Raw genomic sequence first — 22,045 nt, forward strand, 5'->3', positions numbered from 1 at the left:
GAAAAAAAACTATGTTTCTTTGCACGCTCAAAATCGGCAGTGCTGAGAGACCCACGTGAAGTATCTCGTGATTACTTAGGCTTATTAGCCTCTTGTGGGCACGGAGAGGTAGATTGTCTCTTGTTCCTCTTGGAACGTGTGGGAGATCTACCTCGCCATCGGCTCTTAGCCAAATTTCTCTTAGCAAAAGTATTCTTGGAGTAGGGAACATTTCCCTTTCTCTCTTGGTCATCATCATATCTTTGGGCATGATCGATAGATTCTTCTAAAGTTTTTGCATGTTGGGTCTTAACATGAGGACGATAGTATTTGTCAAGACCCCTATTAAAACCCTGTATCTTTTGGAATTCATCCAGACCTTCTAGTTTTAATATGATTTCTCGATACTTAGAAAGATACCAAGTGAGAGAGAGGCCACATGCGACATGCATCCCATGCTAGCCAGTTCTTATCTTCTTCATTGGAGTCCAAAAACTCTTTGGAGAAAGAAACTTGAAATGCAACCCAAGACTGAGGAGACGAGCATCTATTGGAAATGTCATCCACCACTTATAGGCCTTGCCTTTAAGAGATAGACTTGTTTCCACATTTGTCTTAATATATGGGGTGTGTCTCGGCCTATGAATATCACTCCATTTGTGTGAGAACATATTGACCATATCCTTGTTGCGATCACACTCTTCACCGTGAAACTCAAGAATGGTGATATTCTTAAGTAATACATTGCTACCTATGCATCTTTTGAAGCCCTTGCCTCATGGATTCCTTGAGTCGTACGAGCTTGGGTTCCTTGAACCGTGCCAGCTGGGGCTTCTTGAGCCCTCTGTGAATTCATAAATTTCAGTAGCTTAGTAAGGTTTGTAGCATTTGCATTTAGTGCAGAGAGGTTGCATTCAAGTACGCTTTGGAAATTTTACAAAGTCTTGAAAGCGGCCATATCTACAAGACCATGATCTCGTAGACCATTATCGTCATTTATATTAATGTTGGCAGCACCCGTGGTGATCGGATTTTGATGTGCGTACTCAAAATCAAAGTGTGTGTACGTTGGATATCCTCATCGACCATGGTAAACAAACGCTAATGTAGAGAGAGAAAATACGTCAACTTGTACCTTGTAAAGCTTGAAGTCTTTGTGTTTTTGATGCTCGACGACTTTTGCATTGCATGAAAACCTCGCCTTGTGGAAATTGTAGTGCTTCACGTCTTGTTCTTTGTAAGAACACCTGCGTTGATTCTTCACAAAAACTCGTCGTTTTTGTGAAGGCTTTTGTTCACTTGTGAAGCTTCCTCCTTGAAGAAAAAAGAATTTTGGAAGAAAACTTGCCTTTCTCTAAGGAGTGAAAAGGAAAGGAAGGGTGAAACTACTTCCTTGAAGTTTGTAGCTTTCATTTCCTTTTAGCTTTCTTTGTCAACTCAAGTATACTATCTTGCCTTGTTGTATACAACAATACATTGGATCGTACAAACTACTTCCTTGAAGTTTGTAGCTTTCGTTTCTTTCTAGCTTTCTTTGTCAACTCAAGTATGCTATCTTGCCTTGTTGTATACAAGAAATCTCAATAGCTTGGATGGTAGGGTGTTGGCCTCTTACCCTCATGGGATGGGTTCAACCCTCCTTCATGCAAGGGTTTAGAGGGACTTCTTACGCGTGCAGCCAACGAAGTCTCGATGACGTAGAGATGTTGGTGGATTTTGCCTTGGTCACCTGCCTAGGAGGATGACGGTTGTTTACTATCTGTCATCTTGTGCTCCGCACATGACTCTGTGCCTGTCTTCCTTTTTGATGCAGTGAGGAGGGCATGCGTCTTCCTCGCCTGTTGCCTAGGGATCGTGAGAGAGGATATGCTCGACAAATGCACATGCAACCGAGCAATGGGGGGAGCACAAGCTATGGGAGCAGAGCGAACACATAGGTACAAGCAGGATTCCGAGTGACAAGCTAGTTGCGTGAGACGAAAGGAGAAAGAGAACAAAGGCCATGATGACTATAAGTTCAAAAAAAGGGCACCCACTCCACCCCATAATGGCTTGCATGCATCTAGATTATAGGTACATAAATTATATTGCATGCAAATTTAGAATTTCCCTCTCCCTCTTTTCCCAAATTTGAAAAACGTTGAATTTCCCTCCAACTAGGTGCTATTGGTGGTACCACCAAAAGAAGGTACAAAAAGTGGTACCACCTAAACATGCTATCACCCATGCCTAGAGCTTGCTCAACAGGGTCGAGCCTTCGACTTTCATAGGCTACGACGTGCCCTTCTTGGAGCAAAACAGCTCCAAGGCAATCACCACAAGCGTCGCATTGGACCTCAAATGGCTTTGAGAGATCCGATAGTTTAAGCACAAGTTGAGAGATAAGATTTTATTTAAGCTTTTCAAAAGCATTGTTCTCCTTGGTGGACCATATATACCTAACATTTTTCTTTGTTAAGTCATGTAATGGTCTCGCGATTTGTGAGAACTTTTCTATGAAGCGTCTATAGTATGCACACATACCTATAAAGCTTCTTAGTTCATGCAGATTCATTGGATTAGGCCATCCTTTTATTACTTCTAGGTTTTGATGGATCCATTTGGATGCCATCTCGAGAGATAATGTGGACTAAATACTGAATCTCTTGTAAGAAAAAATCACTTTTCTTTCGATTAATATAAAGTTTATTCTCTCGTAAAACTTGAAATATTACCTGGAGGTGTTGCTTGTGGTCGTCTAATAATTAGAGTAGATGATTATATCATTTGAAAATGCATAGCTACATGGCGTAACTTAGAGGACTCCGTGAAGCCCTCATCTCCAAACTCTACATTGAATTGTTGGATATAGACCAAGACTTTGCATGTAGCACCAAAAGTGCCATTGTAGGTGAGGAAAGAGATGTTCTTTCCTCCCTCTTTGAACTTTTTGAGCTTGGACGACCTCTTCCAAGCGTCATAAGATTTCCTATGGCCTCTTCTTTTAGGTGGCTCAAGAGCTGAACCATCACTTTCTTCAGAAGAGGAAGAATATGAGGAGGATGGAGAAGAGGGTGACCTCTTTCTCGCCTTTTTCTTCCCTTGTTCCTCGTCTACACCATCACTTTCTTCAGAAGAGGAAGAGGGTGAAGAATATGGAGAAGAGGGTGCCTCTATCTCGCCTTTTTCTTCTCTTGTTTTGTCTCGTCCCTCTTTGAATATGGTGAAAAGAAGTATACACTGATGGTCTTCTCCGTTTAGGGCGTGTTGGAGAGTATTTTGCCCGCCGTCTTCGTGGAGCCATCTCTACCAAGGTGGCCGGAGAGTCACTTCTTTCTCGTTCTTTCGGTGGGGGCTCTACCATTGAAACTTGGGTTCTTCTTTGGGAAGGAGATGCGTCATCGACCGAGTAGTATATTTTTGAGCCCTTCATACGGATCCTCTTCTTCTTCCCTTATCAGAGAGAGTCCTCTTTTGGAAGTCTCACTAGGAGGATTCCTAGGTACTCTCTCTTCTTGGTGGGGATTTTGGAGAATACCATGGGTGCGCAATTGCTTTAGTACTTATCCTTGGAGGGATGGGTTGCCCAGGGCTTGTTGAAGCCTAGAAACAAGATAGTTTACAAGAATAGGGGCATCATTAGTTTCTCTTTCATTAGCAAAATCAAAGCTATCAGCATTCATTTCAATCTCTTTTCCTTTGTCAGCCATACTAGCAAATTTTAGGTGTAAACTTTTACTTGTAATTTGGCACTTCAAGCCCTAGTTGCTACTTCTCTTTACTTTCAAAGATAAGCACTCAAGCATCTATACCCGTGGCTTGAATGTTATTGATTGCAAGGAATAGAAGAGAGGGTTCAACAGAGCCAAGAGAGCACCGGTTCCTGTCAAGCTTCTAATAGCTCAATAATGGTTAAGCCATAAGCAAGCCCCGTAGGACTCCATTATTAAGATCATATCTCTCGACGGCGTCTCCTTTAATTGCATAAAGCAGGCATGCTTCAAGGATGAAAAATCCCTATTCTACTTACTCTTTTGCAATTAATAACACCAACCATTTTTAGCACACTTGAGGACCTCTCTTCTTGAGCAAGAAAAAAGAAACAAATAGCTCTGATACCAATGTAACATTTAATGTAGTAGTAACTTGTGTGTAGCGGAAATTGATAACATAGTGAGCATTTCATTAAGAGCAAGTTCCAAATGAACATAAAGAGAGTACTTAATTGAGAAAGAAACATAGAAGTTTACACCTAGCTAATTTGGCATTGACAATACTTGAAAAGAGAGAGAAATAGAACAATTGATAATAGTTGAGGACTGGATTTACATGGAGCCGGTCCCCCCTCCATAAAGGCTTTGTATTATAGCTTCTCCCATCAAAGGAGACTTTTGTACAATAAAATATTTGTGTTCCTTGATAAAACTAGTTGGTGTAATGAATATAGAATCTTCATACACCAAATGCTGCTTGAAAAACACACCTAGTGTCCCTAGCCTCAGTCCCAAGACCTCACACACCTTCAAAAATGGTGAGAGCTAGCAGGGAATGAGGATAGATTGAGAGGAAGAAGAGGTATCTTATGAGAACGAAGTATTCTCCTCACATAATCACTCTAATAGCATAGCTTAGCTTAGTAATTAGTATGGTGGAGGAGATGAGCATGCCATTGAGGCTTCGCTCTTGGTTGGATTTGCATTCCATAGCCAAGAGTTGTTGGTGTAGGCCTCTACTTCTCAATGCTTGGAGAAGGAGATGGGGTTATTCTTGCACACATGAGTTGTGTGTGTATGTAACAATGAGTTAGATTAAAATGCCACCTTCTCTCTCATCTTGGTCGATTCCTCTTGCTAATTGCTCATGATGGCATCCCATTGGCCCCTGTAAAGCATAGCTAATCACAAATTAGAAGCATAATTGCTAGCCTTGTGACATGTGTCCGCCTTTCCCCTTTTGTGAGAGCTTTAGGTATTTAAATAGTTCAATTAAACTCTCATTGGACCTCTTAGTCTTGTGGCCAATAGGAATCAGGCAAGCCATTGGGCTGTTGAATGCTCATTGGACCCCTTGGTAATCTATCCAATAGTCTTATAGGGAGCTTAATTCTATTGGTTCTTTTATCAAGCATTTTTAGATTGATTAGACTAAATTTACTCCAACCTAATTCTGATTGGTCCACCTGTATGGCCATCCAATAGGATTTGAGGGGAGGTTGGGGGCAACTGGCCTAGGAGCTTGACAGGTGTCTAGTGTTCCCTTTGTGTAAAGGGGGAGCCTTGGAGTGCGTGTGTGTTTCTCTCTCATCCTCTACAATATGGGCTCGCCCCCTCCTTCCTAGGGATGTGGGAAGACTTTTTAGTCTTCACATGACCATCTAATTTTCCCCTACAATAGCCTTTGGACAATTGAACAAAAATTAGGAACCTTAGCCTATGGAAGTCTTAATGGAGCTGAACCTTACGTCTTTTTAAGCCCCATTGAAGGACATTGCTCTTTTGCAGACTGTCCCCTTGAATCCCTGACAGAAACCGGTCTGGTAGCCTTATCAATATTCTAGCTTTTACTCCCCTAATAAGTACTTCCCCATATTAAATGACCAGTTTAACATAAGAAAATCATTTGGGAGTATTAGATATTAGTTTTTATGAAATCTTGGACACTCCTTTGATAGCAGTTTACAAGCCCCATCTTCATGTGTTACATGTAAACTAAACTAGCATGTTATATATCAATGGATATATATTTTTAGGTAGAATCTAAAAGTATAAAGTCCGATAAGTTTTGACTTTTTTTTGCAAAAAATTTACCGGTCCTCCCCACTTTTTTTAAAGGGCACCACAGAAAGGTGCAAAAAGTAGTACCACCAATACATGCTTTTACCCATCAATGGCTGCAGAGACTAAATAATTATCATCAACTTCTCACCGTGAAAATATTGGAGAAGATTCACGAAGCAAAGGATTTAAGATAGGTTCGAGTTATTGAAAGCTTGTTCAACTTTAGAGATTAGTTTCCACAAAATTGAATGAGAAGGAACAAAGTCATAAATTTCAAACTTTAATTGCTATTGCATTTCCTAATGTGGCATTTTCCTTGTCAAAATGTGGCATTTTGTTTCTCAATTGACAATGAGAAGGATTTTAAACCCTCAGGGCCTTCACACTCACTCACTCAAGTTGCTCAAGAATCACATGATAACACTTCGTTTTGAGATCGGGCAAAGCCATGTGGCGTGGAGGGATCAGCAACAAAACAAGAAACAATGGAAAAGAATGAGGAATAGCAAGAAGGCCCTTCTCACACTGCCGCCAAGACTTCTCCACTTCGTTTTGAGATCGGGCAAAGGCACGTGGCGTGGAGGGATCAGCAACAAAACAAGAAACAATGGAAAAGAATGAGGAATAGCAAGAAGGCCCTTCTCACACTGCCGCCAAGACTTGGCGCGCGCGCGCGCGCACACACACACACACACACACACACACACACAGACGCAGAGAGAGAGAGAGAGAGAGAGAGAGAGAGAGAGGGAGAGCATGACAAGAGGTCCTAGTAGCGGGAGTCAGAGGTGCATTTCTGTGCTGAATTTGATGACGATGGTGCTCTCCATTCCCGTGCTAGGCACAGGCTTCTGGCTCGCGTCGAAGCACAACACCGAGTGCACACGCTTCTTGCAGACGCCCATACTCTGCATAGGATTCCTCATGCTTCTCCTTTCAATGGCAGGCTTTGTGGGTTCTTGTTGGGCCATCAGGTACATATCATGCTATTCAAGTTCTCATTCTATTCGTCTCTGCCATCATGCCGTGCTATATTGGACATATCTTCAGGTGGCTGCTATGGATATATCTGTTTGTCATGTTCCTGCTCATCTTGACCCTTCTTGGGTTCACAACCTTTGCGTTGGCGGTGACGAGTAACGAGTCGCACGGCACTGCACAGCCAAGCGGTGATGGCGTTGCGGGTGATGGCGCAGTGATGAGTATCCACGAGTACCAGCTGGGCTACTACTCGGGCTGGTTGACGCAGCGAGTGCAGAGAGAGGCGAACTGGGCCAAGATCAAGAGCTGCCTAGCAGACGCGGGCGTTTGTGCATCTTCTGCTGACCTCCAATTCTTGCCCAACTTCTTGTACCGCCACCTCAACCCCCTCCAGGTATCCTCTCTCTTCCCCTCTCTCTCTCTCTCTCTCTCTCTCTCTCTCTCGGCAAATTCTTTGGTTTATATTACATTACTTTATGTTTGCACATCTTTGTTTTATCTCTCTTGCAGTGCATCAATGTACTTTTGCATCTGGGCTTAGGCAATGACATAACATCCTCAAGAAGCTTATTTTTCATAACAAAAAGGAAAGACCTTAGAGTGATTATAAGAAACTGCTGCATTTTTAGCTTGTCATATAAAATAAAAGCATCCAAATTCCCATATACACTAAACATAAATCAAGACCACCATCTTCTACATGCATGAGACCAAAAACCAATTTTTACTTGGTAATTTTTATCTGCCAACACAACAAACAATAGTCTTGGAAAGCAACTCTCCTCGTCGGATAGGTTTATTTATATTGTTCCCTAGTCGTCCCCCCCCCCCCCCCCCCCCCCCCCCTCCCCCCTTTCCTCCTCTTCTCTCCCCCAACAAAAAAAAAAAAAAAGGGAAAGAAAAAAACTATATACTATTTGGAAACTAAAAGGTAAAACATTAAAAGATTCTTTTGTTTCATAATAGCAATAAATATTTCATATTACAAGAAAGGAACTTTTCAAAAAGTCTAGGTTGGGAGTTATGAGAGTGTTAGTGCAGACAATAAGATGTTTTTACGGAATATTTTGGCGCATCCATTTGAGAATAAATGGGGGCTCCTCTGAATTGTACTGACAATAACTTCTAGATTAAACTTTAACGGCATGGCTTAGCCAGTTGTCATGACTGAACGATGGCGGTTCTTAATGAAAACCTCATTGTCTGATGATTGATCGAATATATGAGGTCTGATTAAGTATATTAAAAAACCTATTGCCATTAAGGCATGGGGTCCGAGAGTTGAGAATCCTTGCGCTCTATATGCATGCAATTACTAGCCATACTTTGAGCATGGGCTATTAGATGTACAACACATCAGCAAAATGAGACAATCTAAATGTGTTTTATTGAGTCACATTGAATAGTTGCGTGCCAAGTCAGCAAAGAGGATGAAGTAGCACCAACTCAGAACGTGAGAGTGTAAATTGTGGGTTTTGTCCTAAAGTCTAAGTGAAGGAGGGAAGAGGAGGATTTATCCCACATGTAATGGAGTCAAGCTATAGAGCTACTTAAAGCTCACTTTCATGAATAAACAACACAATTCAAGTTTGCACTACATGCTTGTCTATGGTGAGCCTCTGCAAAGCTAAGTCAATACTCAAAATTGTGTTTATGAGGCCAAGCTAATCTATCTTGGAACCTAATTCCCTTGAGTGATAATCTTGTTTACACACACTCACACACTTGCACTATGTTTCTCTTTCATCCACCCTAGCTAGCACGATCCCATTCCCATCAAGTGGTATCAGAGCTATGCCGTGCAAGCGAGGTCTATTGCTATGCATTTGTGTTAATGTGGTTAGCATTCTTTAATTATCATTAGCATCTCAATTAGGTTTCTCTCTCCCTAATCACTAGCATCGCTAATTAAGCTTGGGCATGTTCTTGGTAGTACCGATGAGCCACTACCCTTCTTAAGTAAGTGATTGGTGATTAGTGGTGTTTCAATATTTGTGTATGTGTGAGCAATTTTCAATTAGTTGCATGCTTTTGTGTCCATTTTTTCTTGATTTACTGCACCATTACTCTCATCGTATTGCTCATTTTCTTCCATGGTTTGTGTATATACGAAGCCATCATTGAGAGCTTTCTATTGACTATCTCCCCGCTCAAATCCGGTTCTATTAGCACATTTTATAATTTGATCAATTTTTCTCAATTAAATGTGTTACTAGCCTTCTGTACTTCAAATCCCCATGCTTTAAGCTTTCATTAGGTTGCTTAAGCTATGCATTTGCCCTCCATTAACCCGCTCATTCACCTTTTCTAAATAAAGATGTGCATAAAGGGTTTTGTGTGCGTGCGCGCGTGTGTGTGCACCTTGCTAAATTTATGTTATAATTTTGTGTTGTGGGCTAACCACCACAAGGAGCAAAGAGGGCAAGTGGTTACTTTGGCATATATTTTTGTAAAGGGCCCCACGAGGTTTGGGGATCAATCCCTGTTTGAGGAACATGGACGGACGTGACCATGGCAGCTAATTGCAGGGTATACTCTCGGTCGAGTCTATAGGGCCCCGTTTCCACTCAGCAAAATCTTTTGGCGCTCGCTACTCGGAAAGCTTCCCGCAACTTGTCCCCGCCTACCGGGAGGCCCTTTCTGACTGTCCGAAAAACTGTCCGGCTTGCTCGCCGTGCTTGCCAAGATTGCTCGACCTCTGTCTGCTGCTTGGAATCTTCCCAAGGGCCTTTTCCCATAGCTTGGCTTAGCTAAGCTAATCATCCAACTCCTTTTTTAAGGGGTGGCTCACACTGAGCTTACAAAAGAGAGCTACATTAAGCACTGAGCTGCAGCAAACCTATTAAAACAAAAAAAAACCTTCTCTTCAACTTATTAAGGGGAGCTACATCAAGCTTCAAAGCTTCACCATCGAGGAAAAACTTTACACCCCAAGGCAAAACATCACCAATTAAAAGCAAAGGGCAATACCCTTTTATGAAGAGGAGCTTCATTCCAGTGAAGCGGAGCTTCATCAAGGGAATTCTCTCTCTCTCTCTCTCTCTCTCTCTCTCTCTCTCTCAATTAAAAAAAATCAAAAATCTTGCAGCCAAGCACAATAGCTTGCAAATAAATTTTCCATCATATGTTAAGAAGCCTTTTCAGCTCGTGTAAAGAGGCAGACATTGGCTAGGAGAGTCTCCTAAGCTAAGACCCCTCTATTAGCACAATGGGGGAAAAGGGAATTGAAAAGTACAACGGGAAGGGATTTCACACCTGGAAAACAAAGTTAAGGGGATACCTCATGAAGAGATGTTTATGGTTTGTCATCAACACTGCCTTAGAGCAACAAGCCAAACCCGATGGAGTGCACATTAGGATAGCCACACTCATAGCAAGCGCAAAAAATTTGGCCAAGGACGAACAAGCATTAGGAATCATCATCACCTCCTTGCATGACAACTATGTGCATTTCATAGATGAATGTAAGCATACACATGAAGCCTATCGTGTCCTAGAAAGTAATTTTGGAGCAAGGACTAAAAGAAGTAAGGTTAGTTTCAAAAGACAACTTTACAAGATCACTATGGTTGAAGGGGAGGACATTGCTAGCATAGTAAATAGGCTTAAGAGCATTTTCATGCAGCTCACTTACATCCAAGTCGAAGTACCGAAAGATGACAAAGTAGCCGTACTTTTAAGTGCACGTCCACTCTTATGACCACTTAGTCACCACTTTTGTAGCAAAAGAACCGACTTCACCTTTCCAACATGTCATCAACTCAATTCAAGCAGAAGAAATAAACCAAAAAGACTCATTAACATCATCAGGAGGGGTTCTTGTCACATCATCCTCAAGGGGAAGATATTCACCATCGACGTCATCAACTGGAAGAAAATGTTATGAATGTGGAGGAATGGGACACGTAGCAAATATTGCTACACAAACAAAGCTTGCAACAAATGCGGAAAGAAGGGACATCCTCTTTCTTGGTGCTACTCAAATGGAGGCAGCAATAGTGAAGAAAGCAGTAATAGTAGAAGCAACAATAGAATCTACAAAGGAAAGACACCCATCAAAGGATCAGCTCACATGGTAGAGCAGGTAGAAGAAGACAAAGGCGAGAACAACCTTGTCTTCTATGACGACATACTTTGAAGATGCTGCCTCTCTACTTGTAGGGGAGGGCTTTTATTTTCTTGTGACGATATTATCATCCTGTATGGATTTTGTCAAACCTGTATGGATTTTACCATCCTATGTGGATACCAACTTATCATTCTGAGTGGATATTGCATCTTCAATATTTCCCTAGTCCAAATCCCAAGGGGAGGATTGTAAAGTGTGGGTTTTGTCCTAAAGTCTGAGCGAAGGAGGGAAGAGGAGGATTTATCCCACATGTAATGGAGTCAAGCTGTAGAGCTACTTAAATCTCACTTTCATGAATAAGCAACATAGTTCAAGTTTGCACTACATGCTTGTCTATGGTGAGCATGTGCTAAGCTAAGTCAATACTCAAGATTGTGTTTATGACTCCAAGCTAATTTATCTTGGAACCTAATTCACTTGAGTGATAATCTTGCTTACACACACTCATGCACTTGCACTATGTTTCTCTTTCATCCACCCTAGCTAGCACGATCCCATTCCCATCAGAGATCTCTACGCATCCAATGCCAACTGCTCATCCAATGCCAAAGAGCCACCTCAACACACATAATATGTTTGGGATGCAATCTTACACAGTGCACAAACCGATTGCAAGATCCTATGTGTGGGCCCTATACTCGATCACTCCTAAACTTGCGCTACTTGCCACTTCTATCCCTCCTCTCAGCTCGACAAGCGAGTGTTGGCCCCCCTCCCACAAACCCTTGATGGTCGAGAATGGTCCTTGAGTGACCATTCCCTGCAATTCTGCTCCCAACAATGGACTCCAACCTCTGTCAGCCACCATGCGATCATGGCAATACGTGGAATGGTCCTTGCGTCACTCAAGGAACATTCCATATACATTAAAGTATGGAATGAATGTAAAGTCAGTCACAAAATAGTAAACAATGTGATTAACATGAATTGGTGTTATTGATGCAACCACTAGATTGATAAATATTTCAAGGGACTCGTTAGAGGTTTGCCAATCTTCATGTAAGCTCATGAGGAGCCAATAGACTCTCAATTACCCTAAGGGGACCAAAAAGACTAAAATAGCAACCTAGAGACCAAAATCTTTGATTCAAAGGAGATGATCAGATACATCTAAAATAAACAACAATCATCAAAATCTAAACGTTCAAGAAAACACCTTGCATGAAAGTGAAGTGCACGAGACTAATCTCCTCGGGATATAGGACAAGAAGAAGAGTATTAAGAGTGAGGAGGCCAAGAACAACACATTACTCAAAACTATCAAGCTTAGAAAACGACGATGTCAAGAAGTGCGCAGTGCGGCTAGGAGATTGTCGGGCCTCCGACTTTGAGAGTTCACAACAAAGTCAAGCAAGTCGCAAAATATTTAAAGCTAAAAATACACTCAAAAAGAAAAAAACTTCAGCCATGAGATCTCCACTTTTAAAAAGAACCAAGATTAACTCAAAATCTTGTTTGTGTGAAGATTAGCTGTAGTCTTGCTCCCAATTGCACAGACGTAGTGCTCTTTCGACCTGTTAAAAACCCTAAATATGCTTTGATTCTTGTTCGTGACCATTTCATTGAAGCTTTAAAAATTCATTGGAGAAGCTCAAGTAGTTATTTGAGGAGGGGAAACCCTAATTGAAGGCCTCACAGCCTGGACACATAGTAGAAGTAGCGCAGGACTACACTGGCACCCTTGATTAGAATGGTTGTATCTCCTTGCTCATTCTTGGATCTAAAACTTCCCTCTTAGCTTGAAAAATGATGGCACCATCGTTCATGCGGTATTTTGAGCCATTTTTGAGCTATTTCTGATCGTTTTTATGGTAATTTTTAGCCCTTATTAGCCAAAGAATTGCCCCTTTTTGTTCGTAAAATGTCCATACAAGTTGAGAAAAATCCCTAAATTTGTGGAAAAATCCAATCGGTCTCAAATTTCATTTTAAACCTCATTATTTCACTTGGCAAGAATTTTGGAAACATCATTTACGACTACGCACGAAACTTGCTATTTTTTGCCAAGATCACTCGCATTGAACTTTCTATGCAAAATGAGTGTTCCACTTCGAAACACTTGACATTTGTACATTCCTAAAGAAAACTAGGCATACTTTACTGTGGTAAAACATGAAACGGTGCCACGTCTCGGCTTCGCCTGTCCGACAAGGTATGTACACACCTGTAACCATGTCATCCGTTTTTAAATATATATCACACTATGTACATTGTAGCATTTGGTCCCACACATCAAAAACATTAAGAGTGAGGTAGATATTTTGAGTTTCACATTTTACACTTGCCACAGCACGACATCCACCCCCTCTAAACCTGCACATTCTCCAGTATGTGCCACACATATCTTTTTGTAGCAGGTTCAGTCTTCATTTAAGTCAACATACATGTCAATTTCATCATCACTTCCAACAAAATATAATGCATTGTCCTCTCTTTTTTTATACTCATCCATATCATTTTCATTAGAGCCTTCATTTTGACTTTCTTGTGAATCCAAGGGATCTGTATCACGTCTTCTTTTGAACAACTTGATTATTTTCCCTACGATGGAAATCTTTATTTTTGTCCCATCCAACTGAGGCAAGGTATAAGTTGCATTCCCATGTACATGTTGAACCACATAGAGAACAAAACATCTCTTTGAAAGATTTATTATTATTGAATGTTGGTTGTCAAGACTACTATCATACACTAACACCCACCTTCCTCAATAGCTCAAGGTATGAGCATATGCCTCTTATCAAATTGGTTCTTATTCTTTAACCTAGTCTCTTTCAATCGTACTACTGCAATCTCAATATCTTGAGACCTTCTTTCTACTTGTTGTATGTGTAAGAAGTTCTTCCCTACTCGTTCCACCCTGCCAAGGAAATACATTCCATGTGGGAATTACATCCTCAATTGGCATTATAGGGTGAAAGCATATTAACGTGTCGCGCTTTTTTTGCTAGTTAGCACTTTCAAGTTAGCACGTTTTAAAAAAGTTGGGCGTTCGGTAAAATTTTTACAATTCGTATCAAAATTTGTCAGAGGTTGTACATTTGGATTCCTTGTTTCAAGAGCTTTCTACTGATATATCATATGTCATAGATCTTGGAGATGTAGCTCATGTTATTGTACTAGTTAGCATATGTCAAAATTGTGATAGTTAGCATTTTCCGGGACACCAAAAAGCATGACAAGTTAACATACTTATAGCCTATAGGTTTCTGACCGTACATGAACTCAAAAAGGATATAACCGGTAGCTGAGCTATGAGTTGTACGATCATCCCATAAAGCATAAGGCAATATCCTAGGCCACTCTCCCATTTTACCTTTGCAAGTCTTAGCAAAATCTTTAATGATAGGAGGATGCCTACGCTCTGATTTACCATTTCCCTTAGGTTTATATGCAGTAAAAGAGCAAGTTTAACCTAGAGAAAAAGTCTCCAGCTTTGTCTGCATCCAACTCACCCCTACCTGCTGTGATTTTCACAACACAGCCATAACGGCTAATTACATCATCCAAGAGGAACTTACATATCCCTTCTGTGCTTTTTGTTCTTAGAGCACGACCTTCAACTTGGTTAGTTAAATCTTCACATGCAAGCACTATGTAGCTCATTTTTTATAAGCCCAATGGCATTGTAACTAGATCTACTAACCACTTATAGTGCATGGACAATGGGTAAGTAGGGTGCAACCCATCACAATGATGTACATTTGAATACATTTGACAAGTTTCACAAGACTCCACAAAGTGAGATACATCTTTATACATACCTTTCCACCAATATCTCTCTTTCATCTAAACTAACATAATATGGCGAAAGGGGGAGCCCTTCACACATGTCAAAATCTGCGATATGAAGGCTAAACTCCAAAACTGAGAGAAGCCCTTGTGCACGCGATAAAGAGGGAGAGAGAGAGAGAGAGAGAGAGAGAGAGAGAGAGAGAGAGAGAGAGAGAGAGAGAGAGAGAGGCCGCCGAAGGCGACCGACCGTACTAGTTTTAGTAAAGGTGGCGCATGCACCTCTATGTCCAACATAAAGACTCTCATAAGCTCATTTTGTGCTTCATTACCATTCATGACTCTCAACGGCATTCCATTCCTTTGTTTCAAATGCTTCTATAAGTACCCATCTTTTGAAAAATATCCATGGTCCTTTCTCTGTATTCTTCTGAACTCTTGATCAGTCCACCCTTCTTGCCCTGTCAAAGTGCTCAGATAGCGTCCAATGAGCAGCTAGTCACCTTGATATAGGTCCTCTGTAAATGACCCAAGTGCATTTGACACGAAAACATGATCACTCTTGGCATGAGAGATACTATAGAACCTCGTGCCTATATCATCGGCCCTCGATAACCATGTCTTCTTCATTTTCATACCTTGCTCCTGAAAGAAAATCTGCAACTGGATTATCTTTCCCTGCAATATGCTCAAATTCTGGATTTGAGGACTTTGTGTAGGCAATCCATCTCAACATAGCAATGTCTGGAGTTGAGTAGCTTGTGGTCATTCCAAGAAGGGGTAGAAAATCAGTCTCCACTATGAAATTTCTCTCCATTATAAATTATCTTGGCAATTTTCCAATTTGCCCCTAGCACACCATCAAAGATCGTTAAATGTGCATCCTTGCAAAAGAACATATCATAGGCATTTGGGCAAGGGGCAAGACTCTAAAAACTTGCACAAAGAGATGCATAGGTAGTCACAACTAAAACCGGTGGATCTACTGGCCTTGCCATACTCAAGTTTAGATTGAATATTTCTTACCATTTTTTTGCCAAAAAATAATTATCGACAACCATTCATCTGCGCTTGTGGCCATTCATTAAATTGATTCAATGATGTGTCAATTAGTTTCAACATGCCATAGATTGTGGGAGCCTTTAATAAGGGCATACAAGTGGGAAAAAAAAAGATATGCCTCTCCATAAGTAGCTTGGAGGACATTTGGGAGAGCATACTATCACCAATGCCAACATGGAGAGCCATTCAGGGTAATAAGGCTATAGAGATGTTGCTCTTCTACCAAAGTTGATGAAAACAAACATGCACAAAGAACATTTGGGAGAGCATACTATCACCAATGCCAACATGGAGAGCCATTCAGGGTAATAAGGCTATAGAGATGTTGCTCTTCTACCAAATTAGAAGAAAACAAACATGCACAAAGAACACGAATAAGATGGAATCATTTATTTCATACATTTTATGGAAGTAATAACCACAAAGTGCACAAGTACAATGGGTAAGTCTTGATAGTTGTTTTTTGTTGGGTGTATGTGAATATTAGAGGTGGAGTAAAGATGTTGTACAAGTGACACCATGCCACCCTTCATATGCTTGACACCGTGAAGCCTCCCTTACCAATGTCGCTCCAATACACCACAATTGCGTAGACAATGAGGACCCATGGGTACTACACAATCACCCTTTTTGAAATGAACTTTAATTTATTCACCAATCATCATTTCTTGTGTTGTGCAAAAGATGTCATCCTGGGGTCTTCTATGGCTAGTGGAGGTAAAATTGTTACATACAATAGCACCAAAGCGTGCAAAGGTGGACGAAGAGATGTGTAGAGGACTAATTTTCAAGAGCTTGAGCTTGAGCTTGGGAGAGTGTAGATGACATATGTGGAGATTCAAGGGAAGGTGGTCGAGTTTGAGCTTTAGCTTGAGTTTCAAAAAATGTAGAAGGTAGAGATGGAGGACTCAAGATAGGTGGAAGAGCTTGAGCTCAAGAGATTGAAAGGTTATGGAGGAAACACAAGTGATCCATTCATGATTGGAAAGTGCATAAATGAGCTCCTTATATAGGAGAAGGAAGAGGTATCTTGCTTGCATCATTAGTGATTTTGAGAGATCATGCAAGTCAGCCCAGGAGGAGATTATCAAGTGGAAAAACTCATGTACAACTTTTTGGGGCTATTTTTGACCTATCTATTGGCTTCATATGCAAGTGTACTATGTCTAGAGTGGTATGTGTGTCATGTATACACATATGAGAATCATTTGGGATATGTAATCATGTTTGTGGGTGGAGAGTCTCCATAAGTAGAGAAGAATATGTCATGCACCCTAATATGCCTCCCCATGAGTGGCATATGTAGCACCCAAGAGTACAAAGGTGTCCTCCCTAGAGATGTAGGACCAAAGATCAAATCATCCTTACTAGATAATTGTCAAATGGATGTAGGATCAAAATGTGCACCTCCTCTAGATAATGGTAGGCAACTAGGTGGTAGGTCAAATATAAATGTGGTGATTTCAAAAGATTTTGTGTATGTGGCCCCAATGTCACAAGGCCATATGTGTTGTTGATGCCATATTCAAATTTGCAAAGTTGTTTGTGAATGTCATCATCAAATTTTGTTCCATCTTCATGTAATACAAAAGAGTGTTGTGTTGGACCTCATTGTTTATGTCATTTTCTTCTTTGAATTTGTGTGTCGTTGTTGGTGATTCTTTTTTATAATACCTTTTTCTTGCTTGAAGTGTAAAGAAGCTTGGAGTGCTCTTGTGTGCATAGCTTAGTGCAAACTCTTTGATTGGCATTACATACAATTTGTGTGGAGCTTTAAAGCTTGTGCACAAGATAGTGTTGTGCAAGGGGGTCTTACTAAGGACTCCATGGTAGTGTCTATCCCTTTGATGCACTAGTACCAAATTGGCTCCATAAAAATTGGAGTGATTCATACATTGAAAAATATACATACATTTTAAAAGAGTATGTGCTAGTAAAAGGAGCTTGACTCCAAGTGGCACATTTTGATTTGATGTTGAAGCGAATCCATGGATCATATCAAAGTCAGTTGTGAAGCATTTCTTGGTCTCAGATTTGTTCCTATAGAAATAAGCTTGAAGAGAACTCTGTTGTGGCAGCACGAGAAAGGTGGATTTATCCCTTTGGTAGCAAGGTACCATGGGAGGCCAGCCTTGGGCATAGCCAGCTAACCAGGGAGAAGTAGTGGCTTGTGTTTAATGAGCAATGGTCGATAGGCTATCAGGTGAGTTTTTTTTTTTGCTTAGTTTGGTAGCGACGTTGGGCCGTACTCGACCACATGAGTGAGCTCCATTGGAGAAAAATTCAACTCCACTCGTGAGTGTGGGAACTTCCCCCTACATATCTGATGTGTTCCTTCAACAAATTTTACTGCGAAATTTATGCTAAAACTGGGATATTTGATTAACCTCCAACCATATGGGGCTCCAACAAAGTAGAGTCAACCATGTAAACCACCAATCCTCGTGACCTTATTATGTCAAAAGAACTAAAAATAGAAAATATTAATTATGCTTAGCAGAGGTCCACACACACAAAAACCAGAGACACACCTATTAATGGAAAAACAATTAGAGGTGAGTGCATCGGAGAGCTCTTGTAGAGCGCTATCAATGGATGTACTTAAGAAATTAAGACAAGATTTTCTAATGATTAACTAAATAGGTCAAAATGAGCTCTAGCTAGAAGGAAATGGCTAATGAAAAAGCACTAATCCTAACCACAATCAACCCTTAATGAACTCATGAAGGTAGTAGTCCATGGGCATGCCTTCAATGAGCTGATCAAGGATTGATAAGGATTATTCTAGGAAGGGGAGAGAGAGAGAGGAAAATTGAGATATCCATAAAAGTGTGTGTGCATACACTAGATCTAGCATAGGGATATAGAATAGGCTAGCCAATTACGGGATGCTAATTACATCATAAGTTGTGATACCACATGAAAGGTTATGGCAGAAACATGAGTGAGCCATTCATGATTGGAAAGTGCATAATGTAGCTTCTTTAGTCATTAGCATTTGAGCTCTTTATATAGGAGAAGGGAGAGGTATCTTGCTTGCATCATCAGTGAGGCGTGTGAGATCATTCAAATCAACCCAAGAGTAGAGTGTCAAGTGGGAAAACTCGTGTATATTTTTTTGGGGCTATTTTTTACCTATCTATGGGCTTCATATGCAAGTATACTATGTCTAGAAAGGTCCATGAGTCATGTATACATATATATGCATCATTTGGGATATGTAATCATGCATGTGGGCTTTGAGAGAGTCTTGATAAGCAGTGCTGAATATGGCATGCACCTAACAAAGATTGTAGATGGAAGCTATAGAGAGCTATGTAGAGCAGGTGGAAAGGGAAAGGGAAATGAGAGTGATGCAAACTTTAGAGTGAATGTCTAGATGGTAGCTATGGAGAGATTCTAGCATTAGCCCTCTAGACTTTTTCAATTGAAATCTATACATACTAGAAAAATATAATTGTTTAAATCACATATATACAAAATTGTTACAGATTGCAAGAAGATTTCTACTAATTATTGTAGAATCTATAATTCCCCAAAACTCGCCACCTCTTTAGCGGTGGTGTCACTATGTCACCACATCTAAGAGGAGCTATATGAATTTTTGGCATAAGAAAAAGCATGATTTTTTGGGAGATTAGGTTGCAAATATAAATAAGTTGGCTAGGGACATAAAACTTTTCTTTTTGCAATATTAACGCTAGAACTTCCAAAAAACAACCTTTGTGCTCTTATTTTTACATCCTTTAGCAATCTGACAATTTGGTGTCTTAGTAGCCAATAAATTTTGTAGAAGTTTAAGGTCTCGGAAAGATAAACATAGACTTCGAAGTTTTTTAATTCATGCAGCCCATATGACAGGGAATTCCTTGGCATAAATTGTATTGATAGATGTCAAAATTTGGTTGTGTTTGCACTCAAATACTTCAAGATTTTTTTCTATTTTTATTATTTTTGGAAAAGCTCACAATTCGTGAGTGGATTGTATTAAACATCATAATATTATAGAATACTTAAAGATTTTTAAACCATAAAAATATCTTTGTGAAATACTTTTTTTTGAATTAACAATGTTGTTGTCGATGGTAGGTGGGTTGTTGCAAGCCACCAGCAGTATGCCAGTACACAAATGTTAATGGAAGTGAGTGGGAGGAACCTATGAATCCAAGTGCAACACTAGATTGTGTGCTTTGGTCCAACATGCCAGCACAACGTTGCCTTGAATGCTCGACATGCAAGGCAGGACTCCTTGCAAATCTCCAACGAGACTGGAGCAAAGTGGCTATACTAAATGTCTCCATCTTGATGTTTCTCCTACTCATCTATGCCCTTGCTTGTTGTGTCTCCCAAAATGCCTCCAAACGCCATCGCCACCACCACCTCCACATACGCCCCCCCTTGCATCACGATCAATCCTACCCACCTTCTCCCACTAAGATGCCTCTTCCTCTTTGAATAAATATACCTTTTAGAGACATTTTGACATTATGGGAGTTTTGTCAACGTGATCTAGTGTATGTGGTTACGATCTTAGGTTCATTTGTTTAAGGCAAATCTCAAGTAGATACCGTTTGGAAAAGGAAAGCAAAAGGAAATGGGGGCCCGGGGGAAGGGCAATTGCATCACGGGGACAACTCCCAATTGAACAAGTGAAAGGGTCATGAAGGCTTTCAAAAACAATAAGAAAGTGATAAAATTGTTAGGTTGAATTAAACTAGTATCAGTGTTTGGGAAAGGATTGCCTCAGCTTAGTCTTGAGCCGATTGAAAATCGAGACTAGCTAACTGCAAACCATGGTAAACGGAAGAAAAACCGATGAAATATGTGAGAAAGTCGTGAATTTTTTTTGCAAATCTCAAAATTTTTGCTAGTATATATTATTTTCTTCTTTGTGAGGAAGAAACTCCATCAGCAGCCGCTTAATAAAAGAGACTTTCTCAAACGTTAACACTGACTAGAATCAAGCTATAAAATGCAAGAAATGTAAAGCCATGTGAAGTTGTGAAATGAAAGGTGAAATAAAACGAACTAATTAATATATATGTGTGTGTATAGAATTTATTAGAATTATGCAAAGTGAAGCTCCACTTTAGCATTGTAAAACAATAGAATGCAAAAAAAACATGTATGTGGGTGTGTAAAATTTATGCAAGGTGAAGCTTCACTTTAGCATTCTAAGACAATAGAATTCAAGAAAAGTAAAGACATGTCAGGACGTGAAATGAAAGGTAAGTCTCCATCATGTCAGGATGTGAAATGAAAGGAGTCTCCCTAACCCAACACAACACTCAGGGTTTTTTTTAGAAAGCCAAAAAGGCACATGCATGGAAGGAGCCGATAGCTGCCATGAGAAAATGCAAAGAGGTGGTAGCAAAGATGCATATCTAGGAGCAGGGCACATGTGTACGCGAACGTGCATTATATGATGGGACCATACGCAAAGGTCGGGATGTAACAGGGAAGCTAGTGAGACAAGGGTGATAGGATGGTTAGTCGAGGACCTCTATTCTGTTCGGGGTTGCCAGAGATCGATACATGCATCATCATATTTTCTTTTTTGCAGAACTCACAATTGTGAGTATAGCATATTACGAAAACCAAAAAAATTACATAATCATGCCATGTCCAAGTCGGGCCATGAGATCCCCAAATAGACCAAAGAATCTTAGACACATAGCATACCCATGTCTGCCCATGGTACAACCACCAAATCAAACCCACCATGAGACCAAGGAGAGCTGATAGATACATTAGTTGATAAGGGTGGCATTCTCAAGAAAAATGAAAAGACATACTGACGAGGAAGGGGCGGGGCCTAGAGTCCCCATCACCTGCATGGAACTTTGTTTTGCCACCACAACATCACGAGTCACCATCAACCACTAAAGAGACACGACCAAAATCCGAACCCAAAGACCAGGCTATCATACATGAGCCAAAAACCTTTAGAACATGGAGCAGGGCCTTGATTGTCACCATCCCCCTGTAAAGTGTGAGCTTTGTCCTAAGGTGTGAGTCAAGGAGAGGAGAGTGGATTTATCCCACATGCTGTGGAGCAAGGCTGTAGAGCTACTGAAAGCTCATTTCTTGAATGAATAAACAACTACTTCATTTTGCACTACATGCTTGTCTATGGTGAGCTTGTGCTAAGCTAAGTCAATACTCAAGATTGTGTTTATGAGTCTAAGCTAATTCTATCTTGGAACCTAATTCACTTTGAGTGATAACCTTGCTTACACACACTCACACACTTGCACCATGTTTCTCTTTCATCCACCATAACTAGCACGATCCAATTCCTAACATTTGGTATCAGAGCCATGGTGTGCTAGCTAGGATTATTGTTATGCATTTGTTTGTTAGTACAATTAGCGTTACTCTATCATCATTAGATAAATCCATTTGA

The 22,045-nt window shown here is 40.5% G+C and overlaps 1 protein-coding gene across 2 annotated transcripts in view; it reads left to right on the top strand.

The window, feature by feature from the left end:
- Window positions 1-6,326: 6,326 nt before the first annotated feature.
- The window catches only part of LOC147428960 (tetraspanin-8-like), a 67,837-nt gene continuing 52,118 nt past the window's right edge, over window positions 6,327-22,045 (top strand). Inside the window, exons 1-3 of one of the 2 annotated variants that reach the window (XM_086495267.1) lie at window positions 6,327-6,709; window positions 6,786-7,110; window positions 19,729-20,191. In XM_086495267.1, coding sequence (XP_086351393.1) covers window positions 6,492-6,709; window positions 6,786-7,110; window positions 19,729-20,094 — 909 coding nt within the window. In that variant the 5' untranslated portion in view covers window positions 6,327-6,491 and the 3' untranslated portion in view covers window positions 20,095-20,191. Of the gene's footprint in view, window positions 6,710-6,785; window positions 7,111-19,728; window positions 20,192-22,045 lie in introns of those variants that run through there. The other variant, XM_086495269.1, reaches the window with a different exon arrangement.

The sequence above is a fragment of the Adiantum capillus-veneris genome, chromosome 22 (assembly GCF_014529385.1).
Source record: "Adiantum capillus-veneris isolate H3 chromosome 22, ASM1452938v2, whole genome shotgun sequence".
In the NCBI taxonomy this organism is placed as follows: domain Eukaryota; kingdom Viridiplantae; phylum Streptophyta; class Polypodiopsida; order Polypodiales; family Pteridaceae; genus Adiantum; species Adiantum capillus-veneris.